This window comes from Heterodontus francisci, chromosome 10 (assembly GCF_036365525.1).
Source record: "Heterodontus francisci isolate sHetFra1 chromosome 10, sHetFra1.hap1, whole genome shotgun sequence".
NCBI lineage: Eukaryota > Metazoa > Chordata > Chondrichthyes > Heterodontiformes > Heterodontidae > Heterodontus > Heterodontus francisci.
Genome location: NC_090380.1, coordinates 44,640,567 through 44,665,327, shown reverse-complemented (window position 1 = coordinate 44,665,327; position 24,761 = coordinate 44,640,567). Strand labels below are relative to the sequence as shown.

Here is a 24,761-nt window from a genome sequence, read left to right as displayed (position 1 = left end):
TGCCAGTATGGATAAATAATACTCAGCTAAGAAATTTAATTAGTGATAGAGGTAACGAAAACATAACTGGATGTCAACTCAGAAAGTTAGTTCAGATTTGGTCAAGTAAAGAATGTCTGGGAACGGGAGTCTCTACGATTGGGTTAGTACTGGGAATACCGGCCATACCCTAACGACAGACTGGGATGAAACTTTTTGAGGTAGAAAACATAGGAGTGGTAAGAAATGGGGAATACATTAAATACCATGATATACTACCCTATGCTGTGCAAAATAATGGTGATATGGTTAGAAACACGTTGACCAAGTGTGAGATGGGAGGCAACATTGTTATTTGCCCCTATCCAATTTATAAAACCCCAGAGTCAATGTGTGGATTTAAAAATAACATCACTGTGAATTGCACTATGGAAGGTGGTTGGGTCCATCCATTGTATTCTAGTAGGCCATTCAGCCTCTCGAGCTGCTCCACCATTCAATTAGATCATGGCTGATTCGTACCTCAACTCCATTTATCCACGTTAGCTCCATATCTTGATACCTCTTCCTCACAGAAACCTATCGATTTCAATCTTAAAAACTCCGATTATCCTAGGATTTGCAACCTTTTGGCGCAGAGAATTCCAGATTTTTACCACTCTTTGCAGGAAACAGCTTTTCTTGATTTCCCTCACAAAAAACCTAGCTCTAATATTAAGATTATGCCCCCTCATTCTTGATTCTCTTATTTTCTCTGTATCTACCCTAACATTTTATCACCATGATCAGATCTCCCTTAGAGCTCCCATATTCAAAAAATATGCACCAACTTTATACAACCTGCTCACAATTGAACTCCCTGAACCCCAATATCATTCTGATGAATCTGCGGTGCACCCCATCCAAGCCCAAAATTTCCTTCCTTAGGTGGCAATGCCCAAAGTTGAATAGAGTACTTTAGATGGGATCTGACCAAGGCTGTATATAACTGAAGCAGAACTTCCTCCCCTTTTTGTTCCAGCTCCCTTGAAATAAAGGCCGACATTTCATTAGCAGTCTTCTGCGGTCAGGTAGGTCCTAAGCCATGTCTCACACAAGATTCTTCAGTCACTTACTATTCAAGGAGGGACATGGAAGACAGGGAACTACAGGCCAGTTAGCCTGGTATCAGTTGTCAGGAAAATGGTGGTATTTATTATTAAGGAATTCGTAACGCACTTAGAAAATCATTGTATTGTTACGATCAAGTGAGGAGGGGTTGAAAGGCTTCCCTTTTTTCCCTCTCCTTGTTACACCATAATAGGTTTAATTCTTTCTTAAAGTGGATGTACTGGCAAAGTTCTGATGAAATTATGTCTTCGACTTTTAAAAAAAAAGGGGGCGGCACAGTGGTTAGCAACGCAGCCTCACAGCTCCAGCAACCCGGGTTTGGTTCTGGGTACTGCTTGTGCGGAGTTTGCAAGTTCTCCCTTTGACCGTGTGGGTTTCCTCCGGGTGCTCTGGTTTCCTCCCACATGCCAAAGACTTGTGGGTTGATGGGTAAGTTAGCCGTTGTAAAAATTGCCCCTAGTGTAGGTAGGTGGTAGGAGAATTGTGGGGATGTGAGAGGGAAAATGGGATTAATGTAGGATTAGTATAAATGGGTGGTTGGTGGTCAGCGAGGACTCGTTGGGCCTGTTTCAGTGCTGTATCTCTCTATGACCTGAAACGTTAATTTTGCTTTTCTCTCCACAGATGCTGCCAGACCTGCTGCATATTTCCAGCACTTTTTGTTCCTGTTTTCGATAATGTGGTTCCTGGATGTTATCATTTGGAGCATCCTCACCTTCTAGTTCTGCCTTTTGTTGGCATTCAGGCATCATGTGTTGATAGAAAAGAACCCCCCTTAGTCTCACCCTCTGCTCTTCTTCCTGTGATATGAGACAAATTGAGTGTATGAGACCCATTGTTATGACCATGTGATAATGGGGTCTAAATTCTCAGCCTCTTCTTGGTTTGGCCGTAACATTGTTTAACTTTTAAAAAAACGTGTTTTAGCTTCCCTCTCTGAGTCCTTGCTCACTGCTCTCTAATTGTAATGGCAAAGAAATCAACCAGACAGGTTTTCACAGATTCAAACAAGGTGTAAGTTTATTAACCTTAAAACTCTAATTCGGTTAAAACTACTGAGAATACGTAATACGACCACACTAGCATGCATATGCGATAAACATACATGCAAATAGAGACAGAGGAGGAGAAAGAAGGGGAAAGGTTTGAAGTAATAGCTGGAATTCAGTTACTGGCTTTGGGTTTGATGTAAAGTCTTTGATTGAAGTTAAGTCTTGCAGTTCTTGTTGGGGCCCAGTGCACACTTACAAACTTGTTTCGCTGGTCTTCTGTCTTGAGGCTTGATTTACTTCCGTGGGTCCCTGGAACTTTGCGTGAGAGACAGGGAGAGACCTTCCTTCTCTCGTCTTCAAATTGCAGTCTGTTCCTTTCTGAGTGGTATAATTCCAATAACCCTCAGGTTGGCCAGCAGGTTAATCATGTGACTAGCTCCTTATTTGAAACAACCTCTCCTGCGAGGTTTGTGGATTCCTTCAGCTTATCAGACACTCTCGGTGGGGGTGGGGAGCTGGAATACTGGCTCTTACACATTCAACGTCTCTGCCAAAATCCAACTGGCTAATTGAATCAGGGAGGCACTCCCATCGTCTTCTTCAGGCAACTGTCATTTAGAATGAAAATGTGCAGCATGTTTTCAGCCACTGTCCTTTAGAATGCAAATGTGCAGCCATGTTGTCAGCCACTGTTGTGGTCTTTTTAAACTGGTTATTTCAAGTTCAGTAACAGTTCAAAAATAATGTATCATATGACGAAATTAATGTGTCTCATTTTTGGCAGGTGTGGTTTCCATCACACCCATGTTGCTGCAGCTTTGCAAAAAAATGAAATAAGCATTCCAATTCAGCCCTCCGTTGGCTATCAGCTGAACCATGGAGGCAATGAGCAGTTTGCTTTCATGTTCCTTGTAATTGCAACCAGGTGGAGACTCCACCCAATATCATGTTTCACCCCACTCTCCTTGCAGTCCTTGAGTGGCCAGGTGGTTTGCATTATTGTTGGAGAAAATGGTGTGTGTACAATTTAGGGCAAGTCTCCCCACCTTCCAGCCTCTACACATCACTCATGACCCACCCAGTGTAACCTTAACACTTTCTTCTGTTACCATTGAACCTCCACACATTACCTTTGGCAGTGCCTCCATCTATTTATTTATGCCATCCCTCCCCCGCTGTTCCCATCAACATGTCGACTCTGACCTTGATCCTCCTCAAATCCACCTTAATATTATTGCCGAGTCCCGTTCTCCACCCTATGATGTTGTAGAATACCCATCCTTAACTTTTGACCCTCCCACCGAATCCATTTGCCCCTATTGACTGTGACCATTCCCTCTGCCAGCCAGTACCCTGAATTCTCCCCAAAGGTCCCCGATGGTGACAGCACTCATTCTTTCCTTTAGGCCCCTCATGACCATCTGCTGACTGTAATGCTCAAATCAACCCACTACCCCCACAGCCGCTCACAGCCAGCTTCAGAAGGAATAACAAGCAGCTCCTCCTTCCCGTTCCTCCATATACTCTATCACCCCACCCTTTGTGCTCCCCTCCTCCTTCCCGTTCCTCCATGCAGCTGATCACCCCACCGTCCTCCCCGAGTACACTCCCCTGCTCCTCCATGTACACACACCCGTGCCTTCGCCGCCATCCTGAGAAGAATCACCCTTGTTGGTGCCGAGCCCGGAGTCAAACATCCATTCCAGTGTTGGCGCTTGTTTTGATGATAATTTCAAGAAAGAAAACACTGACCTCAGATGCATGCCACGTTGAAACAAACATGAACCTGGTGGCACAGGAATAACGTTCACTGTTCACTTAATCTGGCAGATAGGGCTGAATTGAAACTAAGTGTAAGGTAATGAGTACTCATGGAATTTAAATAAGTGCAAAGCTGCAATCTGTCACCATGCTCAGGGAACCCTGGAACGCTGCAAACACGTGGTATACCTAATTTCGGTAAGAAATCCTGCCGTCAGGAATCTGAAAAAACACCTCCTGTCTAATTAAATCACTCTGCATGCCACATGTTCCACTCTTGCAGGGTCCATAAAATTCCACCCTGCACTTGAAAAGTACTTTATTAGATGTAAAATGCTTTGAGGCATCCCGTGGTCATGAAAAGCGCTATACAAATGCAAGTCTTTCAGGGGAGAACTGCAATAAAATACAGGAATACTTGAATAAAGTTGCACAATGGATATGTAATTGGCAAATGACCTTCATTACAGGCAAGTGTCAGGTGGTATATTTTGGTAAGAAGAATAAGGAGGCCACACATTCTTTGAAAATAAGTGTCTAAATGGGGTACAGGAACAGAAAGAGATGGGGGCGGGGGGTACACATACACCAATCACTAAAATTAGTGATGCAGGTTAAAAAGGTCACAAAAAGGCAAACAAAAGCACTAGGGTTCATTTGTAGAGGAATAAAATTGAAAAGCAGAAAAGTTATATCAAACTTGTATAGAATCTTGCTTACACCACATACGGACATACGAATTAGGAGCAGGAGTAGGCCACTCAGCCCCTCGAACCTGCTCCGCTATTCAACAAGATCATGGCTGATCTGATGGTACTCCAAATTCCTGCCTACCCCCGATAACCTTTCACCCGATTGCCTATCAAGAATCTATCTATCCATGCCTTAAAAATATTCAAAGACTCCGCTTTTGAGGAAGAGAGTTCCAAAGACTAACGACCCTCTGAAAGAAAACATTTCTCCTCATCTCTATCTTAGATGGGCGACCCCTTATTTTTAAACAGTGACCCTTGGTTCTAGATTCTCGCACAAGGGGAAACGTCCTTTCCACATCCACGCTGTCAAGGCCCCTCAGGATCATATATGTTTCAATCAAGTCGTCTCTTTCTCTTCTAAACTCCAGTGGATACAAGCCTAGCCTGTGCAACCTTTCCTCATAAGACAACCCACCCATTCCAGGTATTCGTCTAGTAAACCTTTTCTGAACTGCTTCCAATGCATTTACATCCTTCCCTAAATAAGGAGACCAATACTGTACACAGTACTCCAGATGTGGTCTCACCAATGCCCTGTATAACTGTAGCATAACTTTTCCACCTTTGTATTAAATTCCCCTCGCAATAAATGATAACATTCTATTAGATTTCCTAATTACTTGCTGTACCTGCATACTAAACATTTGTGATTCAGGCACAAGGACACCTCTGCATCTCAGAGCTCTGGAATCAGAGCTTGGAGTACTGTGAAAAGTTCTAGCCTTCATATTATAAAACTGATAGAGGCACTGGAGAAGGTGCAGAAAGATTTACTGTAGTGATACCAGATATGAGAGGTTATAGCCATCAGGAAAGGTTGAACAGGCTCAAGCTCTTTTCTTGAACAAAAAAAGAGGGATGACCTGATAGGGCAGATGTACAGAAAATGTTTCTACTTGTGGGTGAGACCAGAACTAGAGACCATAAATATAAGATTCTCACTAACAAATCCACCAGGAAATTCAACAGAATTCTATTCTTTACCCTGACAGTGGTTAGAACATGGAACTCACTACAGCAAGGAATAACTGAGGTGAATGGCATAGATGCATTTAAAGGGAAGTTAGATAAACACAAAAGAATAGAAGGATATGTTAATAGGGTTAGATGAAGAAGGGTGAGAGGAAGCTCGTGTGGAGCATAAAGACTGGCATGACCCTGTTGCTTTAAATACTATTTAATTATGTAATACCATGTAACAAATTAATTGGCACTACAGACTAATAAATTTGCGGAGCGAATAGGCTCCTAGCAAACGTAGTTGAATGTGCACCATTTGGCTTTCAAAATAGTGCTAGATAATCTTCAGAACAGGATTCACCATTATAGGGATATGTTTCTGCACTGATGGGGCTAACAGCGCAGGTGTGTGGTTGGTAGACATCAACAGATTAAGTCGAACAGTGGAAATGGATTAAACTGTTGAGATGGATAACTATCCTAGAACTGCCCGATTAAAGGATAGGATGAAAGTAAATTGGGAACTTAAAAGAGTGAAATATTATGCTTTGATTTTAACTACAACAAGTGCCATTTTTAGTTTGGCATTCAGAAATTGGGACTACAGGATACAATATTTACCACTAAAGTGCGTCCAATTATTGAATAATTTCCTGCCAAACGAAGAAGTCGATCATGCATTTCAAAGTTAGCGACACCATCATCATTAGCTTCAATGTTACCCAGGTCACCAACATGTCTACAATGAATTATAAAGGTTTAAAATTATAGTTATTACAAGAAGACACAAATAAGAAACTACCAACACAACAGCAAAGCATTTATATAGCACCTTTAATGTAGAGAAATGTGTGTAGGAATTTGTGGATGAGGATGAAGGTTTTAAATTCAATCTACTGGAAGACGGGGAGCCAGCGTAAGCCAGTAAAGGACAGAAGAGCAGAAGACGACTAGTGGTTCACCCAGTCTGTTGAAGGCCTGCTCAGGTCGGGAAAAAAGAACCCGAGTCGAACCCGACCGACCCACTGCGGACCCAAGCCCGACCCGGCCCGAGTCCCTCCGATTTTGCCCCGAGCCCAACCCGACCATCCTTTTGGACTCAGAATCTCCACGAAGCTGCAGCACATGTGCGATGACGTCACAGTGACATCACTCGTTCACTGCGCAGACTCAGTTTCGTCCCGGACTCCCAGCTCAGGTAAGTTTTTTTTAATTTCAGTACTTACCAGCAGAGCACTTACCCTGTGCGTCCGGCTCGACCCGACCTGACTCAACCTAGACTCGGCCCGACCCAACCCGAGCCCAAAAGCCAGGCCCTGAAGATGGGCCCAACCCAACCCGAACCCGTCAAGTGTCACCGGATCCCGTCGAGTAGCAGGCCTCTACAGTCTGTCCCACAGCACTGCAATGCCTTGTACATCACCATTCGACCTGAAAGCTAGGTAATCTCCAAAAGGTGGGGAACGGGTGCAAATTGGAAAATTCTCCTCTGACCCTAGTAGGTGACCAATACTAGTTCAGGAGACCATATCTGGTCCTGATTAATGTTATACAGTAACTACCTTGTGTAAGAGGTGATCTCTGCCCTAGCCAGAAACTGGTCCAGATCTTGCTTGAATTAATCCAACAAATCAACGTTTGTTGGCAGCATATCCTACAGGTCCACTCTTCTCTGTGAAAAGAGCCGCCTCCCAACATCTAACCTGGTTCTGCTTTTACATAATTTGAGATGGTGACCCCTGCTCCTCCCTATTTAGTTTAAGCAAACTGTAAACACAATCTTTGTTCTTTGTTCACTTTAATTCAGTGGTAGGCTTCTTCCTATATAACAATGACTACACATCAAAAATAATTCATTAGCTGTGAAGTACTTTCGGCATTGTGAGGATGTGAAAGGTACTGCAAGTGAGATTCTGGCATTTCAATCAATCAATTATCCTAAAAGTAGTACCCTTCTCTTTTTTAGTTCACCATTCAAGTGTCAACATGGTTAAATAGTAGCATTCTTGTTTGAGTCAGAAGGTTATTGATTCAAATCCAAATCCAGGATTTAAGCATGTAATCTAGGCTGAAACTCCAGTGCAGTATTCAGGGAACGCTGTATTGTTAGAAATGTTAGCCCTGTCTTCATTCTGTGCCCACCCAATTACATTGAGAAACAGGCTGCCAGCTCGTTGCTTCAGTGCAATTTCAGCATTAAACCGGACGGACGGAATGAAACCGGACGGACCACCCGGCCTCGACCTAGGCACCAGAAACGACAACGGCAAACCCAGCCCTGTCGACCCTGCAAAGTCCTCCTTACTAACATCTGGGGGCTTGTGCCAAAGTTCGGAGAGCTGTCCCACAGACCAGTTAAGCAACAGCCTTACATAGTCATACTCACGGAATCATACCTTACAATGTCCCAGACACTGCAATCACTATCCCTGGGTATGTCCTATCCCACTGGCAGGACAGACCCACCAGAGGTGGTGACACAGTGGTATACAGTAGGGAGGGAGTTGCCCTGGGAGTCTTCAACATCGACTCCGGACCCCATGAAGTCTCATGGCATCAGGTCAAACATGGGCAAGGTAACCTCCTACTGATTACCACCTACCGCCCTCCCTCAGCTGATGACTCAGTACTCCACCATGTTGAACACCACTTGGAGGAAGCACTGAGGGTAGCAAGGGCACAAAATGTACTCTGGGTGGGGGACTTCAATGTCCATCACCAAGAGTGGCTGGGGAGTACCACTACTGAATGAGCTGGCTGTCCTAAAGGACATAGCTGCTAGACTGGGTCTGCGTCAGGTGGTGAGGGAACCAACATGAGGGGAAAACATACTTGACCTCGTCCTCACCAATCTGCCTGCCCGCGCCCCTAGTCAAGCTGTTCCAGTAAAGCTACAACACTGGCATCTACCCTGCAATGTGGAAAATTGCCCAGGTATGTCCTGTACACAAAAAGCAGGACAAATCCAACCCAGCCAATTACCGCCCCATCAGCCTACTCTCTATCATCAGTAAAGTGATGGAAGGTGTCATCAACAGTGCCATCAAGCAGCACTTGCTTAGCAATAACCTGCTCAGTGACGCTCAGTTTGGGTTCTGCCAGGGCCACTCAGCTCCTGACCTCATTCCAGCCTTGGTTCAAACATGGACAAAAAGGCTAAACTCAAGGGGTGAGGTGAAAGTGACTGCCCTTGACATCAAGGCAGCATTTGACCGAGTATGGCATCAAGGAGCCCAAGCAGAACTGAGGTCAATGGGAATCAGGGGTAAAACCCTCCGCTGGCAGGAGTCATAGCTAGCGCAAAGGAAGATGGTTGTGGTTGTTGGAGGTCAATCATCTGAGCTCCAGGACATCACTGCAGGAGTTCCTCAGGATAGTGTCCTAGGCCCAACCATCTTCAGCTGCTTCATCAATGACCTTCCTTCAATCATAAGGTCAGAAGTGGGAATGTTCGCTGATGATTGCACAATGTTCAGCACCATTCGTGACTCCTCAGATACTGAAGCAGTGCATGTAGAAATGCAGCAAGACCTGGACAATATCTAGGCTTGGGGTGATAAGTGGCAAGTAACATTTGCGCCACACAACTGCCAGGCAATGACCATCTCCAACAAGAGAGAATCTAATCATCTCCCCATGACATTCAACAGCATTACCATCGCTGCATCTCCCACTATCAACATCCTAGGGGTTACCATTGACCAGAAACTGAACTGGAGTAGCCATATAATACCGTAGCTACAAGAGCAGGTCAGAGGCTAGGAATCCTGAGGCGAGTAACTCACCTCCTGACTCCCCAAAGCCTGTCCACCATCCACAAGGCACAAGTCAGGAGTGTGATGGAATACTCTCCACTTGCCTGGATGGGTGCAGCTCCAACAACACTCAAGAAGCTCGACACCATCCAGGACAAAGCAGTCCGCTTGATTGGCACCCCATCTACAAATATTCACTCCCTCCACCACCGACGCACAGTGGCAGCAGTATGTACCATCTACAAGATGCACTGCAGCAATGCACCAAGCTCCTCAGACAGCACCTTCCAAACCTGCGACTTCTACCAACTAGAAGGACAAGGGCAGCAAATACATGGGAACACCACCACCTGCAAAGTTACCCTCCAAGTCACACACCATCCTGACTTGGAACTATAATCGCTGTTCCTTCACTGTCACTGGGTCTAAATCCTGCAACTCCCTTCCTAACAGCACTGTGGGTATACCTACCCCAAATGGACTGCAGCGGTTCAAGAAGGCAGCTCCCCACCACCTTCTCAAGGGCAATTAGGGATGGGCAATAAATGCTGGCCTGGCCAGCATTGCCCACATCCCATGAATGAATTTTTTAAAAAGGCTGGCCAAGCCTACTTACGGTAAAAAGTCACCTCTTAAAGGGAAGCTGAATTTTCTGCTTTTAAAATTACTGCTGTAAGGAAATGAACTTAAGATACATGTCAGGAGGGAAATACCAGAATGAAACCCAGGATCATTATGTAGCAGACCTAGATTGAGGTGTCTGAGGGGGTCAGTGCCAGTACTGTCAACCTAAGGGCCTGGGTTTAATGCAGGAAGGGCTTCAATTATTTTATAAGAGCAGCAAGGGTAAGTGCAGCTCTTCATCCCTCCCAATAACAGCTGTGGCAATTCCTTTCACCTTCTGCCTCAATAATTTCATCACATCCATCACAAGGGCACCTCACCTTCCAAATATGTGCAAATCCAGCCACTAGCAGCATTGTCTTCTCACATCTTACACATCTTCACTTCCTTTACAAGAACCATTGACAAGCTCTCGCCCTCTCTTTCTGCAAAACAGTAGACAATGCAAGGGACAGCAGCAAGACTGGGGGAGGAACACTTGACATCACAGCCCTCATCCAAATGGAACAGGGTGGCCTGGATATTAATGGCCCAGCAAAAGCCACGAACATCGGGAAAGGCAAAGTTGGAAGCTTATCAGAGCAGTGTCTGCCTGCAACTTGTAACCAATATATCCTTTAATTTTTTTTTGTAGAGTGCAGCTGATTCTTTTTGCACAGCCACATAGGGGGCTGACTTGTGCAAAGCCTGTGCAGTAACTTTTGGTTTCTGCATGGCCATGCTTAGAGGGGACATTGCTTGTAACCCTTCTTTCACCTCAACAAATCGCACAGCCAGCTTGAGAAATTCAAGCTGTATTCTTAAGACCATCAGGTGCTAATGTCTAGCCTGTCCATGCAATGCTAACTCGTCCCTTTTTTCTCGATACTTCTCAGCAGCAATTTTGCATCTGAATTCTCATGACATTGTAGAACCTCGACTTGCATCCATTCATGAGGCCCTTGCCTGTTCCCGGCAAGCACCCAGCCTATTAAAAAAAAAAGCATGCGATTAACATGGCAGTCGAAGAGAATATAGGAGGAACAGGTGGCAGGCACGCTGTAGCAATTTTAATTGTGTGTCTTCCCCTTTTCTGCCAGGAGGAGCAAGTTAACATCACTCCCTTTGTCTTTTAATTCAGATGTTAAAGGCCAACCCGCCTGTTCAGATTCCATGTCATTATTCGACGGGGGGAGTAGTTTTGACCAACATTTGTCACTCATGCAATATCACCAAAAAAATTTATATCAAAGATGCTATTTAACAATAACAAGTGACTACACTTCAATAGTAATACATTAGTTGAAAATTGTTTCAGAACATCCTAAACACATAAAAAGTGCTATATAAATGCAAGTTCTTTCTTTCTTCAACCTTTCTTCACAAAAGCGGGATACTTTTGTTGAGATCCACAATTTTTATCCAAATACAGAAAGGGCAGGGAACATTTTTACAGTAAAATACACGCACATAAAAATGCTAAACTAGATTTGGAGTTTATAAACTACTACTTTAAGCAAAATATTTTTTATCAGAGTATTTTTGTTGGAGGTTCAGATTCTTAGCATGAAGGACCATTTGAATCGTCACTTTAAAACGGAACCAATTTTTACACATCTTAACGTTTGGGTCCTAAACACAAATTAAATGACTTCCTCCTGATATGAAATTACTAAAAGATACAAAACAATTGACAAACTGTTAGTCATGCATAATCATCACAATGTTTGGGGACAAATTGTCTGAAGATTAAAAACTTTATTCATCCAAGTTACATAAAGATTTATCCAAAATCACTTAAAAACACAGGTAGCTGCTGCATTTTAGCTTTACATTTACAGCTCCGAAGCACAAATTGATCTACTCAGAACTCTGCTTAGAAACTAAATAAAGCATCTTAACTGCACGACTAAATATTAAATTTACTGATGCAAACATCACCTCTCCGTATCTTCTGGTCCTCCATGTTTTTTCTCACAGGGGTTATAATGAACTCCCGAACTGGTGTAGCCTAAAATAAATAATTTGCACTGGAATGATTTTGTAACAAGTTCTGTATCTGTAGGAAATGCTACTGTGTATTTCTTGGTCCTTGAGTCATCACTTCTTTTCTGGTACTTTATAAATTTTCAAAATAATAATAGAGAAAAAGATGCAGAGAGAACAAAAATATGCAATACCAACACTTCAACTATTTCTGAATGACCAAATTAAGATAGTTATAGAGTCCGAAAGTCTAGTACAAGTCGGAGAATAGGATGGAGGCTAACCCCAACAAAGCCATTCAAGGCAAGGAAATGAAAAATGCAACAACAAAAACGGGGAAGAAAGGGTTAACAGGCATGAAGTGTTAAGAACTAGAACAGCTCTTACAATGCTTGAAGGGGACCATGTCCACGTGCAGAGAAATATGTAACTTGTTCTGCAGGAGCAATTTTCTGTAACATCTATATGATTGGAATTCTGGTTGGTTAGTCAAAGATCAGCATATCCAAAAAAGCTTGCATATAAACAGGGCATGTTATTTTAAAGGTGCTAAAGCATTTCACAAAGGGAGACTGAGAAATGGGGTAAGAAAGATTAATGAAGCTGACCAAAAGCAAGCTTGATGATGATTTTATAAAGGGGCTGGATTTTATAAGATCGTCGCCAGTCTCGGCGGCAAGCTTCAAAAATGGAGGTCTGCCTGTGTGGACTGCATGTTGCGGAGCTGCCGCAATATAGAATGCGGTGGGTCATTTAAATGGCTGCTCATACCCCAATGACATGGAGGGAGTGGGTGGTCCATTCCCGACAATGATGTCAGGCGCCATTGTGCAGGCACTGACGCCATTTTTCCTACATTTAAATCTTTAAAAGGAAATGTGTTTTAAAAAATTAAATATATTAATCCAACCCCTCTCCCACCCCCCCAATAACCATACATTTAATTCCTTGCCTTCTCCCCCCCACCAAAATAATTACCTTGTGCACCTGGCCTTCCTCCCCCACCCCCACAAAGTTCACAAACTTTTTAATCTTTACCCCTTCCCACCATCCCCTACACCAATCAAATCACTCTGAAGCAACTCCCACCCCTCACACTGAAAAACTTACCTGCTCCCCCCTCGCCACCAGTGTCCCACCTTGGATTCCTGGATGGGTATCCGAAGGCACGGGAGTGCCGGCCACCAGCATCAATACTGGAGCGGACAGAAGGTGGAGACGAGCAGGTAATTATCTTGTTAATTTACATTTATTTAAATATGTAAATTTGACCCCATCGCTGAGTGGCAGGGTCCGCCATGAGGCCTTGCCAACACTGGCAATATCAGGCCGGGACTTCCCGGCATTGAGGCCCGTGGCAGGCCTTTGCTAGAGGCATTTTCCAGCCCCCACCCACCCCCGTCACGACCCCTGACGTTGGGGGTGGGGGGCGAGGGGGCTGTAAAATTTGGCCCAAGGCATCTAAAGGGGCAGAGAGAAATAGTGTGGTGAGGGTGGGGGTGAACTGGAGCACAAAGAGTGAATGTTATGAATTTAGACTCCCAGCAGACAGCTGGCAGCATGTATCAACAATTTGGGAATAGAGGTCAGTGGATCCCACATGATTCTCAATCCATTTATAAAACTTACCCCAGAAAGAACGTTTCTATTACTCATGAATAAACTGAGCGGTGGGCAACAGGTTTTAGCCATGCATCTATAGTGTTCCACAGCACATAATTAAGCAACATGTTATTTACCTTTCCCTTTTGTTTCTTTTCCCTTTGAAAACCTTGATACAGTTATAGGTCAGATGGGCTCAATTTTAACTGTGTAAGTGAATAGATTTTGAGGGAGTTAAAATCTTGCATTAGAAGATTAGAAATAAAAGTTGAAGTAACTCTGTCATCCAACAAGACCATGGCTGATCTGCTACCTCAACTCTGCCCTCACTTTTCCCATGACTGTTCCCATTGGTGGAAGGATCAAGAACCAGAGGACACGGATTTAAAGTGATTGGCAAAAGAACAAGAGGCGACATAGGAAAAACATTTTTAATGAGGTGAGCGGTCAGGATCTGGAATGCACTGCCCGAGAGTGTGGTGAAGGCAATTGTGGCTTTTAAAAGGGAATTGCATAATTATCTGAAGAGACACGGTTTGCAGGGTTATGGGGAAAAAGGTGGGGGAGTGGGACTAGCTGAGTTGGTCTCAAAGAGAGCCAGCGCAGACAAGATGGGCTGATAGCCTCCTTCTGTGCTGTGATTTGTTATGACCAGGTGAGAAAGAGGTTTAGGGTTCCCTTTCAGCCTTCACCTGGTCTTATTGTAACAGGGTTTTATTTTTAAACACAGTTTTTTTAGCTCCCCCTTTGGTGAATCCGTGTTCACCGCTTTCCATTTATAAGGCAAACAAACCAGCACAAAAAGGCTTTCTTAGGTTTAAAGAAGAAAAGTTGCAATTTATAAAACTCTAAATCGGTTAATGTCTACGGATACATGCCGCGCCCCACGCTGGCATGCATACTTGATACACGCATGCAAATAGAGACAGAAGAGAGCAGAAGAAAAATAAAGTGGAAAGGTTTGAGGCAATATCTGAACAATTGTTATTACGGTTCTTCGAGCTCACTGTAGAGTCCTTGATTGTAGGTAGATCTTGCTTTTTGTTGGGGCCCAGTATTATTCTTAAACCTTGTTTGCTGTAGGAGACTTTTCTCTCTTGGGGTTCATGTGTCTTCAGTGGATTCAGAGGTTTGTGAGAAAGAGATGGGAGCAGACAGGAGAGAGATCTTCTCAGTCCAGGAGCTTTCTGCTCAAACTGTTTGCACAAATTCAAAAAACTCAGGTCGAGTCCGAAAGGACATGTCTGCTAGACTGGGTATGCGGCAGGTGATGAGGGAACCAACAAGAGGGAAAAAAATCCTTGACCTTGTCTTCACCAATCTGCCTGCCGCAGATGCATCTGTCCATGACTGTATTGGTAGGAGTGACCACCGCACAGTCGTTGTGGAGACGAAGTCCCGCCTTCATATTGAGGATACCCTCCTTCGTGTTGTGTGGCACTATCACCGTGCTAAATGGGATAGATTTCGAACAGATCTAGCAATGCAAAACTGGGCATCCATGAGGCACTGTGGGCCATCAGCAGCAGCAGAATTGTAACCTCATGGCCCGGCATATTCCGCACTCTACCATTACCATCAAGCCAGGAGACCAACCCTGGTTCAATGAAGAGTGCAGGAAGGCATGCCGGGAGCAGCACCAGGCATACCTCAAAATGAGCTGTCAACCTGGTGAAGCTACAACACAGGACTATCTGCGTGCCAAACTGCATAAGCAGCATGCGACAGACAGAGCTAAGCGATCCCATAACCAATGGATCAGGCCTGCCACATCCAGCCGTGAATGGTGGTGGACAATTGAACATCTAACTGGAGGAGGTGGCTCCACAAATATCCCCATCCTCAATGATGGGGGAGCCCAGCGAAAGATAAGGCTGAAGCATTTGCAACAATCTTCAGCCAGAAGTGCCAAGTTGATGATCCATCTCGGCCTCCTCCTGAAGTCCCCAGCATCACAGATGCCAAACTTCAGCCAATTCGATTCACTCCGCGTGATATCAAGAAATGACTGAAGGCACTGGATACTGCAAAGGCTATGGGCCCTGACAATATTCCAGCAATAGTACTGAACACCTGTGCTCCAGAACTTGCCGCGCCCCTAGCCAAGTTGTTCCAGTATAGCTACAACACTGGCATCTACCCTGCAATGTGGAAAATTGCCCAGGTATGTCCTGTACACAAAAAGCAGGACAAGTCCAACCCGGCCAATTACCGCCCCATCAGCCTACACTCAATCATCAGTAAAGTGATGGAAGGTGTCATCAACAGTACCATCAAGTGGCACTTGCTTAGCAATAACCTGCTCAGTGACACTCAGTTTGGGTTCCGCCAGGGCCACTCAGCTCCTGACCTCATTCCAGCCTTGGTTCAAACATGGACAAAAGAGCTGAACTCTTAGGTGGGGTGAGAGTGACTGCCCTTGACATCAAGGCAGCATTTGACCGAGTATGGCATCAAGGAGCCCTAGCAAAACTGAGGTCAATGCGAATCAGGGGGGAAACCCTCCGCTGGCAGGAGTCATACCTAGCGCAAAGGAAGATGGTTGTGGTTGTTGGAGGTCAGTCATCTGAGCTCCAGCACATCACTGCAGGAGTTCCTCAGGGTAGTGTCCTAAGCCCAACCATCTTCAGCTGCTTCATTAATGACCTTTCTTCAATCACAAGGTCAGAAGTGGGGATGTTTGCTGATGATTGCACAATGTTCAGCACCATTCGTGACTCCTCAGATACAGAAGCTGTCCGTGTAGAAATGCAGCAAGACCTAGACAATATCCAGGCTTGGGCTGATAAGTGGCAAGTAACATTCGCGCCACACAAGTGCCAGGCAATGACCATCTCCAACAAGAGAGAATCTAACCATCTCCCCTTGACATTCAACAGCTTTACCATCACTGAATCCCCCACTATCAATATCCTAGGGGTTACCATTGACCAGAAACTGAACTGGAGTAGCCATATAAATACCGTGGCTACAAGAGCAGGTCAGAGGCTAGGATTCCTGCGGCCAGTTACTCATCTCCTGACTCCCCAAAGCCTGTCCACCATCTACAAGTCAGGAGTGTGATGGAATACTCTCCACTTGCCTGGATGGGTGCAGCTCCAACAGCTCTCAAGAAGCTCGACACCATCCAGGACAAAGCAGCCTGCTCGATTGGCACCCCATCTACAAACATTCACTCCTTCCACCACCGATACACAGTGGCAGCTGTGCGTACCATCTACAAGATGCACTGCAGCAACGCACCAAGGCTCCTCAGACAGCACCTTCCAAACCCGCGACCTCTACCAACTAGAAGGACAAGGGCAGCAAATGCATGGGAACACCACCACCTGCAAGTTCCCCTCCAAGTCACACACCATCCTGACTTGGAACTATATCGCCGTTCCTTCACTGTCGCTGGGTCAAAATCCTGGAACGCCCTTCCTCACAGCACTGTGGGTGTACCTACCCCACGTGGACTGCAGCGGTTCAAGAAGGCAGCTCACCACCCCTTCTCAACAGCAATTAGGGATGGCCTGGCCAGCGACGCCCACATTCCATGAATGAATAAAAAAAAACAAAGGTGGTTTTGAAAGTTATTTTAAGCTTGTGCAAATCTGCAAGAAAGTGAAAAACGGAAGGTAAGTTAACTTATGGTTGGGTCGGGCGTTGGAAAAAATGGAGGAAATCGGGCGGGGTCGGATGTGGTTCTGTCGGGCTCAGGTCGGGTTTTTTTTTTGCAGACCCGAGCAGGCCTTTACTCTGGGGTGGAGAATTCCAAAGATTCATAATCCTTTGAGTGAAGAGCTTTCTCCTCATCTCAGTCCTAAATGACCAACCCCTAATTCTGAGATTGTGTCCCCGTGTTTTAGATTCCCCAGCCAGCGGAAATAATCTCTCAGTGTCTACCCTATCGAGCCAATGAGTTTCAATGAGTTCACCTCTCATTCTTCTAAACTCCAGAGAATACAGGCCCAATTTACTTAAGTCCCTCATCATCGGACAACCCCCTCAGCCCAGGGACCAATTTAGTGAACTCTCGCTTCACTGCCTCCAATGCAATAAAAAAGTATATCCTTTCTTAAATGTGGAGACCAAAACTGCGCACTGTATTACAGATGTGGTCTCACCAAAACCCTGTGTAATTGGAGCAATACTTCCTTATTCCTGTACTCCAATCCCCTTGCAATAAAGACCAACACGCCATTTGCAGTCCTAATTGCTTGCTGTACCTGCATGTTAACTTTCTGCATTCCTTGTGCAAGCACACCCAAGTCACTTTGAACATCGACACTTACAAATTTCACACCTTTTAAAAAATATTCTGCTATTCTACACTCACGACCAAAGTGCATAATTTCACAGTTCCCTACATTATACTCCATCTGCCATCTTGTTGCTGACTCGCTTAACCTGTCTATATCGCTTTGCAGACTCTGTCCTCCCCACAGCTTACCTTTCCACCTACCTTTGTATCATCAGCAAACTTAGATACATTGTTCTCTGTCCCTTCATCTAAATCATTAATATAGACTGTAAATAGCTGAGGCCCCAGCACTGATCCTTGCAGCACTCCACTGTTCACTGCCTGCCAACTTGAAAATGCCCCATTTATGCCCACTCTTTGCTTCCAGTCTGTTAACCAATCATCTATCTATGCTAATATATTACCCCCAACTCCATGAGCCCTTATCTTGCCAATTAACCTTTTGTGTGGCAGCTTATTGAATGTTTTTTTGGAAATCCAGGTTTACTACATCGACTGGCCCTTCTTTATCTACCCTACTAGTTACATCCTGAAAAAACTCTTAATAAATTTGTCAAACAGGATTTCCCTTTAGTAAAACCATTATGATTTGTTCTAATAATACGGTGCTTTTCCAAGTGCATCGTTAAGAGTTCTTTCATAACAGATTCCAGCATTTTCACAGCAACTGATGTTAGGCGAACTGGCCTGTAGTTCCCTGTTTTCTCTCTCCCTCCTTTCTTGAAAAGCGGTGTAACATTTGCCAACTTCCAATCTGATGGGACCGCACCTGAATCCAAGGAATTTGGAAAATCATAGCTAGCGCATCCAATATATCTGCAGCTAGCTCTTTTAGAACCCTAGAATGTAGGCCATCAGGTCCTGGAGATTTATCAGATTTTAATCCCTTAAGTTTCTCCAATACTTTTTCTCTGCTGATATGAATCTCCTTAATCTTTTAGCCCCTAGGTACTGCCTATATCTGGTATGGAACTTGCGCTTTTACTGTGAAGATGGACACAAAATATTTGTTCAATTCCTCTGCCATTTCCTCATTCCACATGATAATTTCTCCGTCTCTGCTTCCAAGTGACCAACATTTACTTTAGCCACTCTCTTCCTTTTGATATACTATAAAAGCTCTTACAATCTGTTTTTATGTTACTGGCTAGTTTACTCTCATTCTATTTTTTCCTTTATCATCAATTTTTATGGTGGCCCTTTGTTGGTTTCTAAAACACTTCCAATCCTCAAGATTTGCTATTCCTTTTTGCAACACAGTGTAAACCTCTTCTTTTAATCTAATACTATCCATAACTTCCTGAGTGAGCTACGGATGGGTCTTTCTGGCTGAGTTCTTGTTTTTCAAAGGAATGTATTTTTGCTGAACATTTTGAATTGTTTCTTCAAATGTTTCCCACTGTTCATTTACCACCAAACATTTTAGTCTGTTTACCCAATTTACCTTCGCCAGTTCTCCCCTCATGCCACTCTTTTGAAGTGCCCGTTGGTCCCGCTCTCTCTCTCTCTCTGCCGCCACTCTTTTGAAGTGCCTGCTGGTCACAAGGCTCACAAGTGGGGGCAATAAGAGGGAGCCGCTGGCAGGGAAGTCCTGGTTTTCAGGGGGAGGCCACCTATCATGGGCGTCATTCATGCAGGCTTTGGCAACCACTTTGAAGGCGAAGTGCAGCAGAACAGGAGGGAGGGCCAGGCAACTGCAATGGCACCGCAATGACCTGTGAGCCCACAGGAGGGTTAGCAGTAGCCTTCAAATGCTGGAGAAGGCCCCAGAGGAGACAGAAGCTGCACCATGAAGAAGGATGTACCCTCCAGAGAGGGTCTACAGGTCGAGGCTGCTGATGTTCAAGAAAAATTGGCTTTAAGTTTAAGATTCTTGTTTGTGATTGGAGTATGTCATTTTCAAACTTAACATGGAATTCAATGGTATTATGATCACTGTTTCCCCAGTGGATCTTTTACTATGACATTACTTATTAACCCTGCTTCAATACACAATACTAGATCTAAGATAGCTTTATGCCTAGTTGGCTCCACAACGTGTTGCTCGAAGAAACTGTCCCGAAAGCATTCTACAAACTCATCTTCTGGACTACTCTTGCCAATTTCATTGTCCCAGTCTATATGAATTATTTCATTGCCTTTGTTACAAGCTCCAATAATTTCTTGTTTAATGCTCTGTCCAACGGTATAACTACTATTAGGAGGGCTATAAACTACTCCCACCAGTGTTTTCTGATTCTTGCTATTCCTTATTTCCACCCAAACTGATTGTACTCCATGATCTTCTGAGGCCAGATCCTTTCTCACTAATGCCGTAATGCCATCCTTTACGAACAGTGCTACCCTTCCTCCTTTGCTATCCTGTCTGTCTTTCCGAATATTTATTTCCCAACTTTGATCACCATGTAACCATGTCTCTGTGATGGCGATTAGATCTAAATCATGTATCTCTATTTGTGCCACTAGTTCATTATCTTATTGCAGATGCTTCGCGCATTCAGATATTGAACATTTAATTCATTTTTTGCTTCTATTCCCTTCAATGACCTTATTTGCTGATGTACAATTTCTGTTAAACTCTCTGTCTCTTCCTGTCCCACCCTGATATCATTATCCTTATTGCTATCTTGCTCTCTTGCCTTCTCCTCTCTCTTTAAATTATCATATTTTCCCTCACTTGATCCCTCACTCCCATTATTTAACTTAAAGCCCTCTCTACTGCCCTAGTTATACAACTCACCAGAACACCGATCCCAGCATGGTTCAGGTTTACACTGTCCCAACGTAACAGCTCCCACTTTCCCCAGTACTGGTGCCAATGCCCCATGAATCGAAACCCATTTCTCCCACACCAATCTTTGAGCCATGCATTTAACTGTCTAAACTCATTTACCCTACGCTAATTTACTTGTGGCTCAGGTAATAACCCTGAGATTATTACCTTTGAGGTCCTGCATTTTAATTTAGCCCCTAGCTGTTCATACTCCCTATGCAGAACCTCTTTGCTAGTCCCATCTATGACATTGGTACCCACGTGGACCACGACAACTGGATCTTCCCCCTCCCACTGCAAGTTCCTCTCCAGCCCTGAGCAGATGTCCTGAACCCTGGCACTGGGCAGGCAACACAGCCTTCTGGACTCTTGTTCTTGTCTGCAGAGAACGGTGTCTATCCCCCTGACTATACTGTCCCCTACTACTACATTACTATTTACTCCCCCCACTTGAATGGCTTCCTGTACCATGGTGTCATTGTCAGTTTGCTCATCCGGCCTGCAGCCTTCGCTCTCATCCATAAACGCTGAAAGAACCTCAAACCTGTTGGACAACTGCAAGGACATGAGCCTCCTCCACTTCTGCCTTCTTGATCCCCTTACCTGCTTTACTCGCAGTCATATCCTCCTGTCTGTGACCACTGACCAAAATCTGAAGACCCTAACCTATGGGGTGTGACTGCCTCCTGCAACAAAGTGTCCAGGTAACATTCCCCCTCCTTGATGCATCACAGTGTCTGTAGCTTGGCCTCCAGCTCACTGACTCTGAGCTGAAACTCCTTGAGCCGCAGACACTTACTGCAGACATGTTTGCCGTGGATCACACTCGCATCCACCAGCTCCCACATACTGCAGCCGCAACACATCACCTGCCCTGCCATCCTGATTGTTTTAAATAACTAACTAATTAGTTACTCAATTAATTAAATAGGAAATATTCACCAGCTAATCTATTAAGCTTAACTAGTATTATTAAATAAAACCTTACAATTAGTAAAATTACACAAGTTTTGAAAGATAAACGATAAAAAACTCAACAACTAATCAACTACTTGTTTTCCTGTGATGCCACACTTTGATTTGTTTTTCTCTCCGCAGAACGAGGTCGGTCTGCTCTGGTGCCCTGGACTAGCTAGCTGGCTAGTTCTTTTACACTGCTCACTGGTCCCGCTCTTTCTCTCGCCGCTCTTTTAAAGTGCCTGCTGGTCTCACTTGCTCTCTCTCTCTCTGCCGCCACTCTTTTGATGTGCCTGCTGGTCCCACTCTCTCTCTCTCTGCTGCCACTCTTTTGAAGTGCCTGCTAGTCACAAGGTTCACAAGTGGGGGCAATAAGAGGGAGCCGCTGGCAGGGAAGGCCTGGTTTTCAGGGAGAGGCCACCTCTCATGGGCGTCATTCAGCCAGGCTTTGGCGACCACTTTGAAGGCGGAGTGCAGCAGAGCAGGAGGGAGGGCCAGGCAACTGCAAAGGTACCACAATGACCTGTGAGCCCACAGGAGGGTTAGCAGCAGCCTCCAGATGCTGGAGAAGGCCCCAGAGGAGAGAAAGAGGAGCTGCACCATGAAGAAGGATGTACCCTCCAGAGAGGGTCACAGGTCGAGGTTCCACTACCTGCAGATGTTCAAGAGGCAGTGCAAACGATGACTGCCTCTCCAGACCTGTGTGCAATGATGCAGTATGAGCTGTGCCCCAAGGCACTAATTGGATACCCAATGCCAGTGGCCCTGAAAATCACCGTGACGCTGAACTTCATTCCAGGGATCCACAGGGGAAATGTGTGGGATCTCACAGTCAGTGGCCCATCAGTGTTTCAAAGAGGTCACCAATGCCATGTTCAGGACGGCCAGAGAGTAGTGTGCTTCCGCACGGATAGCAACTCTCAAGCTGAGGACAATCAGGTTTGGGGCCATCGTGGCTTACCCCAGGTGCAGGGGATCATCGACTGCATGCACGTGGCCATCAAGGCTCTGGAATACCAGCCAGTGGCCTTCATCAACAGTGGCTTTCACTCCCTCAATGTACAACTGGCACGCAACTACCGTAAATGGGTTTTGCAGATCTGTGCATGCTTCCCGAGAAGTTGTCATGATGCCTACATATTGAGGCTGTCCCAGGTGCCAGAACTTTTCTGGCCTCCCTCCCTCCTTCAGGGATGGACCCTTGGAGACAATGGCTACCCACTGAAGACATGGCTACTCATGCCTGTGAGGAGCCCACACACAGGTGCAGAGAATAGATACAATGCCTGCCATGGGACAACACAAGCTACAGCAGGCTATTGGTTTGCTCAAGATGAGATTCAGATGCCCTGATTGGTCTGGTGGAGCCCTTCAGTATGCCCCAGCGAGGTTCTCACATATTGTCATGGTTTGCTGTGCACTGCACAAACTGGCCATGCAGAGGGGAGGCCGATGAGCAACGAAGAAAGTAAGGAGCGGACCGCCTCCTCAGACAATGAAGATGCGACGCGGGAAGATGGGCAAGCAAAGCCAGATGAAGGACCCCAGGGACAACAGGAGAGTGGCCATGAGATATGTGCAAGGCTCACGATGCCTTTATACATTCTCAATTTCTTTGATCCTTACTGCCAGTTCTACTTTGACCAATAAAACCTACCTTTATGCAGCCATGTTGTCACCTTCCTTCCTTAAGGATGAATTGGCTTATTGAATATTTATGCAGAGCACTTCTGTGAGGCACCAGAGTTGACCCCTCGCAGCATGTTCTGTCACCTCCAGCCTGTTCCTATCGGCTGGGCTACAGCAAAGAGCCAAAGCCTCGATGGAAGAGAAAGGAAGCGAGTCTATGCTTAACATTCACAATAGAGTCTGCCCTTACATGTGAAAGACACACTCAACAACAATAACCCTGTTATGCTAGGCAGACAACAGAGGTGGAGACTGGCTGTTGACCATGCTGCCGCATGGCTAAGGATGACCTTGGCGGTTGCCCTCGGGATGTCTCAGGCCTGGAGGATCCCAGCAGGCTGAGGGCCTTCTGCATAGAACCAGTACCGCCCTCTGATGGCAGGAGCTTCTGGAAACATGGGCAGAGGGGCAGAAGAGCAGCTAGCTGAAACAAGAGCACCCTAGGAGGAGCACTTAGATGTGACAGGCAGCTGTTCCTCCTTCCTGGCAAGGCAGACCTCTGCCTACCTCCAGACTGGAGAGTGAAGTGGACCTGGTGGTAACTCCAGGTCTCCTGTCCCTGTCTCGCTTTGCCACTGCTGCCTTGCAGCAGTGGTCAAGACGAGAGTATGCAGGTCGGCACGAATGCCCTGCAGATACTGAGTGCTCTGCTGGATTTGGCTCTCCATTACAGCGACCAATCTCTCAAGGGAGGACGCCACTCGTGCACCAGTCAGAGACAATATTGAGCTCAATGCCTGGATGGACTCCTCCATTGTCTGCCCTTGGACATTGTTACGAGTGCTTCCATTTCTTTTGCTAAATTTTGAGGGCTTATGTTTTAAAACTGCAAAGGAGTCCATTTTTTTAAAGGGTTAATGAGAGGATATTTGAAAACAACATGTACTGAAAGTCACGTGCTTTGAGCAGTGAACAGCAGAGACCTTGCTGACCTGGGGAAGAAGTTTACAGAGAAGTGACAGGTCAAGATTTATAGGGGTCAGGAGGCTTGACTCTTGATATTGTTTTGGTTTCACTTTGGACAGACAGTTGGGGTATGGACAATGTTTTGAAAAGTTCAAAAATCAATCTGCCAACGACAAAACCCTAATTCAGCCTTCTCCCTCTTTGAAAAGCCCTCTCTTTGAAATGCCTGCTAGTTTTTCCATCTCTTTGAGAAGCTCTTAGAAGTGAGTGTAAGAAATAGAGAAATTCATGCTGCATTCCTCCTGAAAGGCCTGCCTGAAACCTGTTGTCGCATTTCTCCTGAGATGCTGGAAAAATCTGCCAGATAAATCTTTGACGTTGCCTAAATAAATTGCTCCAGAAAAGGATCCCAGTGACCTGTCACCGTGTACCCGGATGCCAGACAAAAAAATATCTTTCCATATCTTCTCTTTTTTTCTTCAAGAATTAGCAAGTATTTGGCCAAAGTAGAGTCATAGAGAGATACAACACTGAAACAGGCCCTTCAGCCCACCAAGTCTGTGCCAACCATCAACCAGCCATTTATACTAATCCTACATTAATCCCATATTCCCTACCACATCCCACAGTTCTCCTACCACCTACCTACACTAGGGGCATATTTACAATGGCCAATTTACCTATCAA

At 45.2% G+C, this 24,761-nt stretch overlaps 1 protein-coding gene across 3 annotated transcripts in view; it reads right to left on the bottom strand.

Annotated features, from left to right (window-relative positions):
* Positions 1-24,761, bottom strand: part of LOC137374434 (superoxide dismutase [Cu-Zn]-like) — a 60,887-nt gene that overhangs the window by 19,601 nt on the left and 16,525 nt on the right. For 2 of the 3 annotated variants that reach the window (XM_068040544.1, XM_068040543.1), the window contains exons 3-4: positions 11,857-11,926; positions 6,179-6,296 (exon numbers count right to left, since the gene is read on the bottom strand). In XM_068040544.1, coding sequence (XP_067896645.1) covers positions 6,179-6,296; positions 11,857-11,926 — 188 coding nt within the window. Of the gene's footprint in view, positions 1-1,804; positions 1,890-6,178; positions 6,297-11,856; positions 11,927-24,761 lie in introns of all 3 variants that reach the window. The other variant, XM_068040545.1, reaches the window with a different exon arrangement.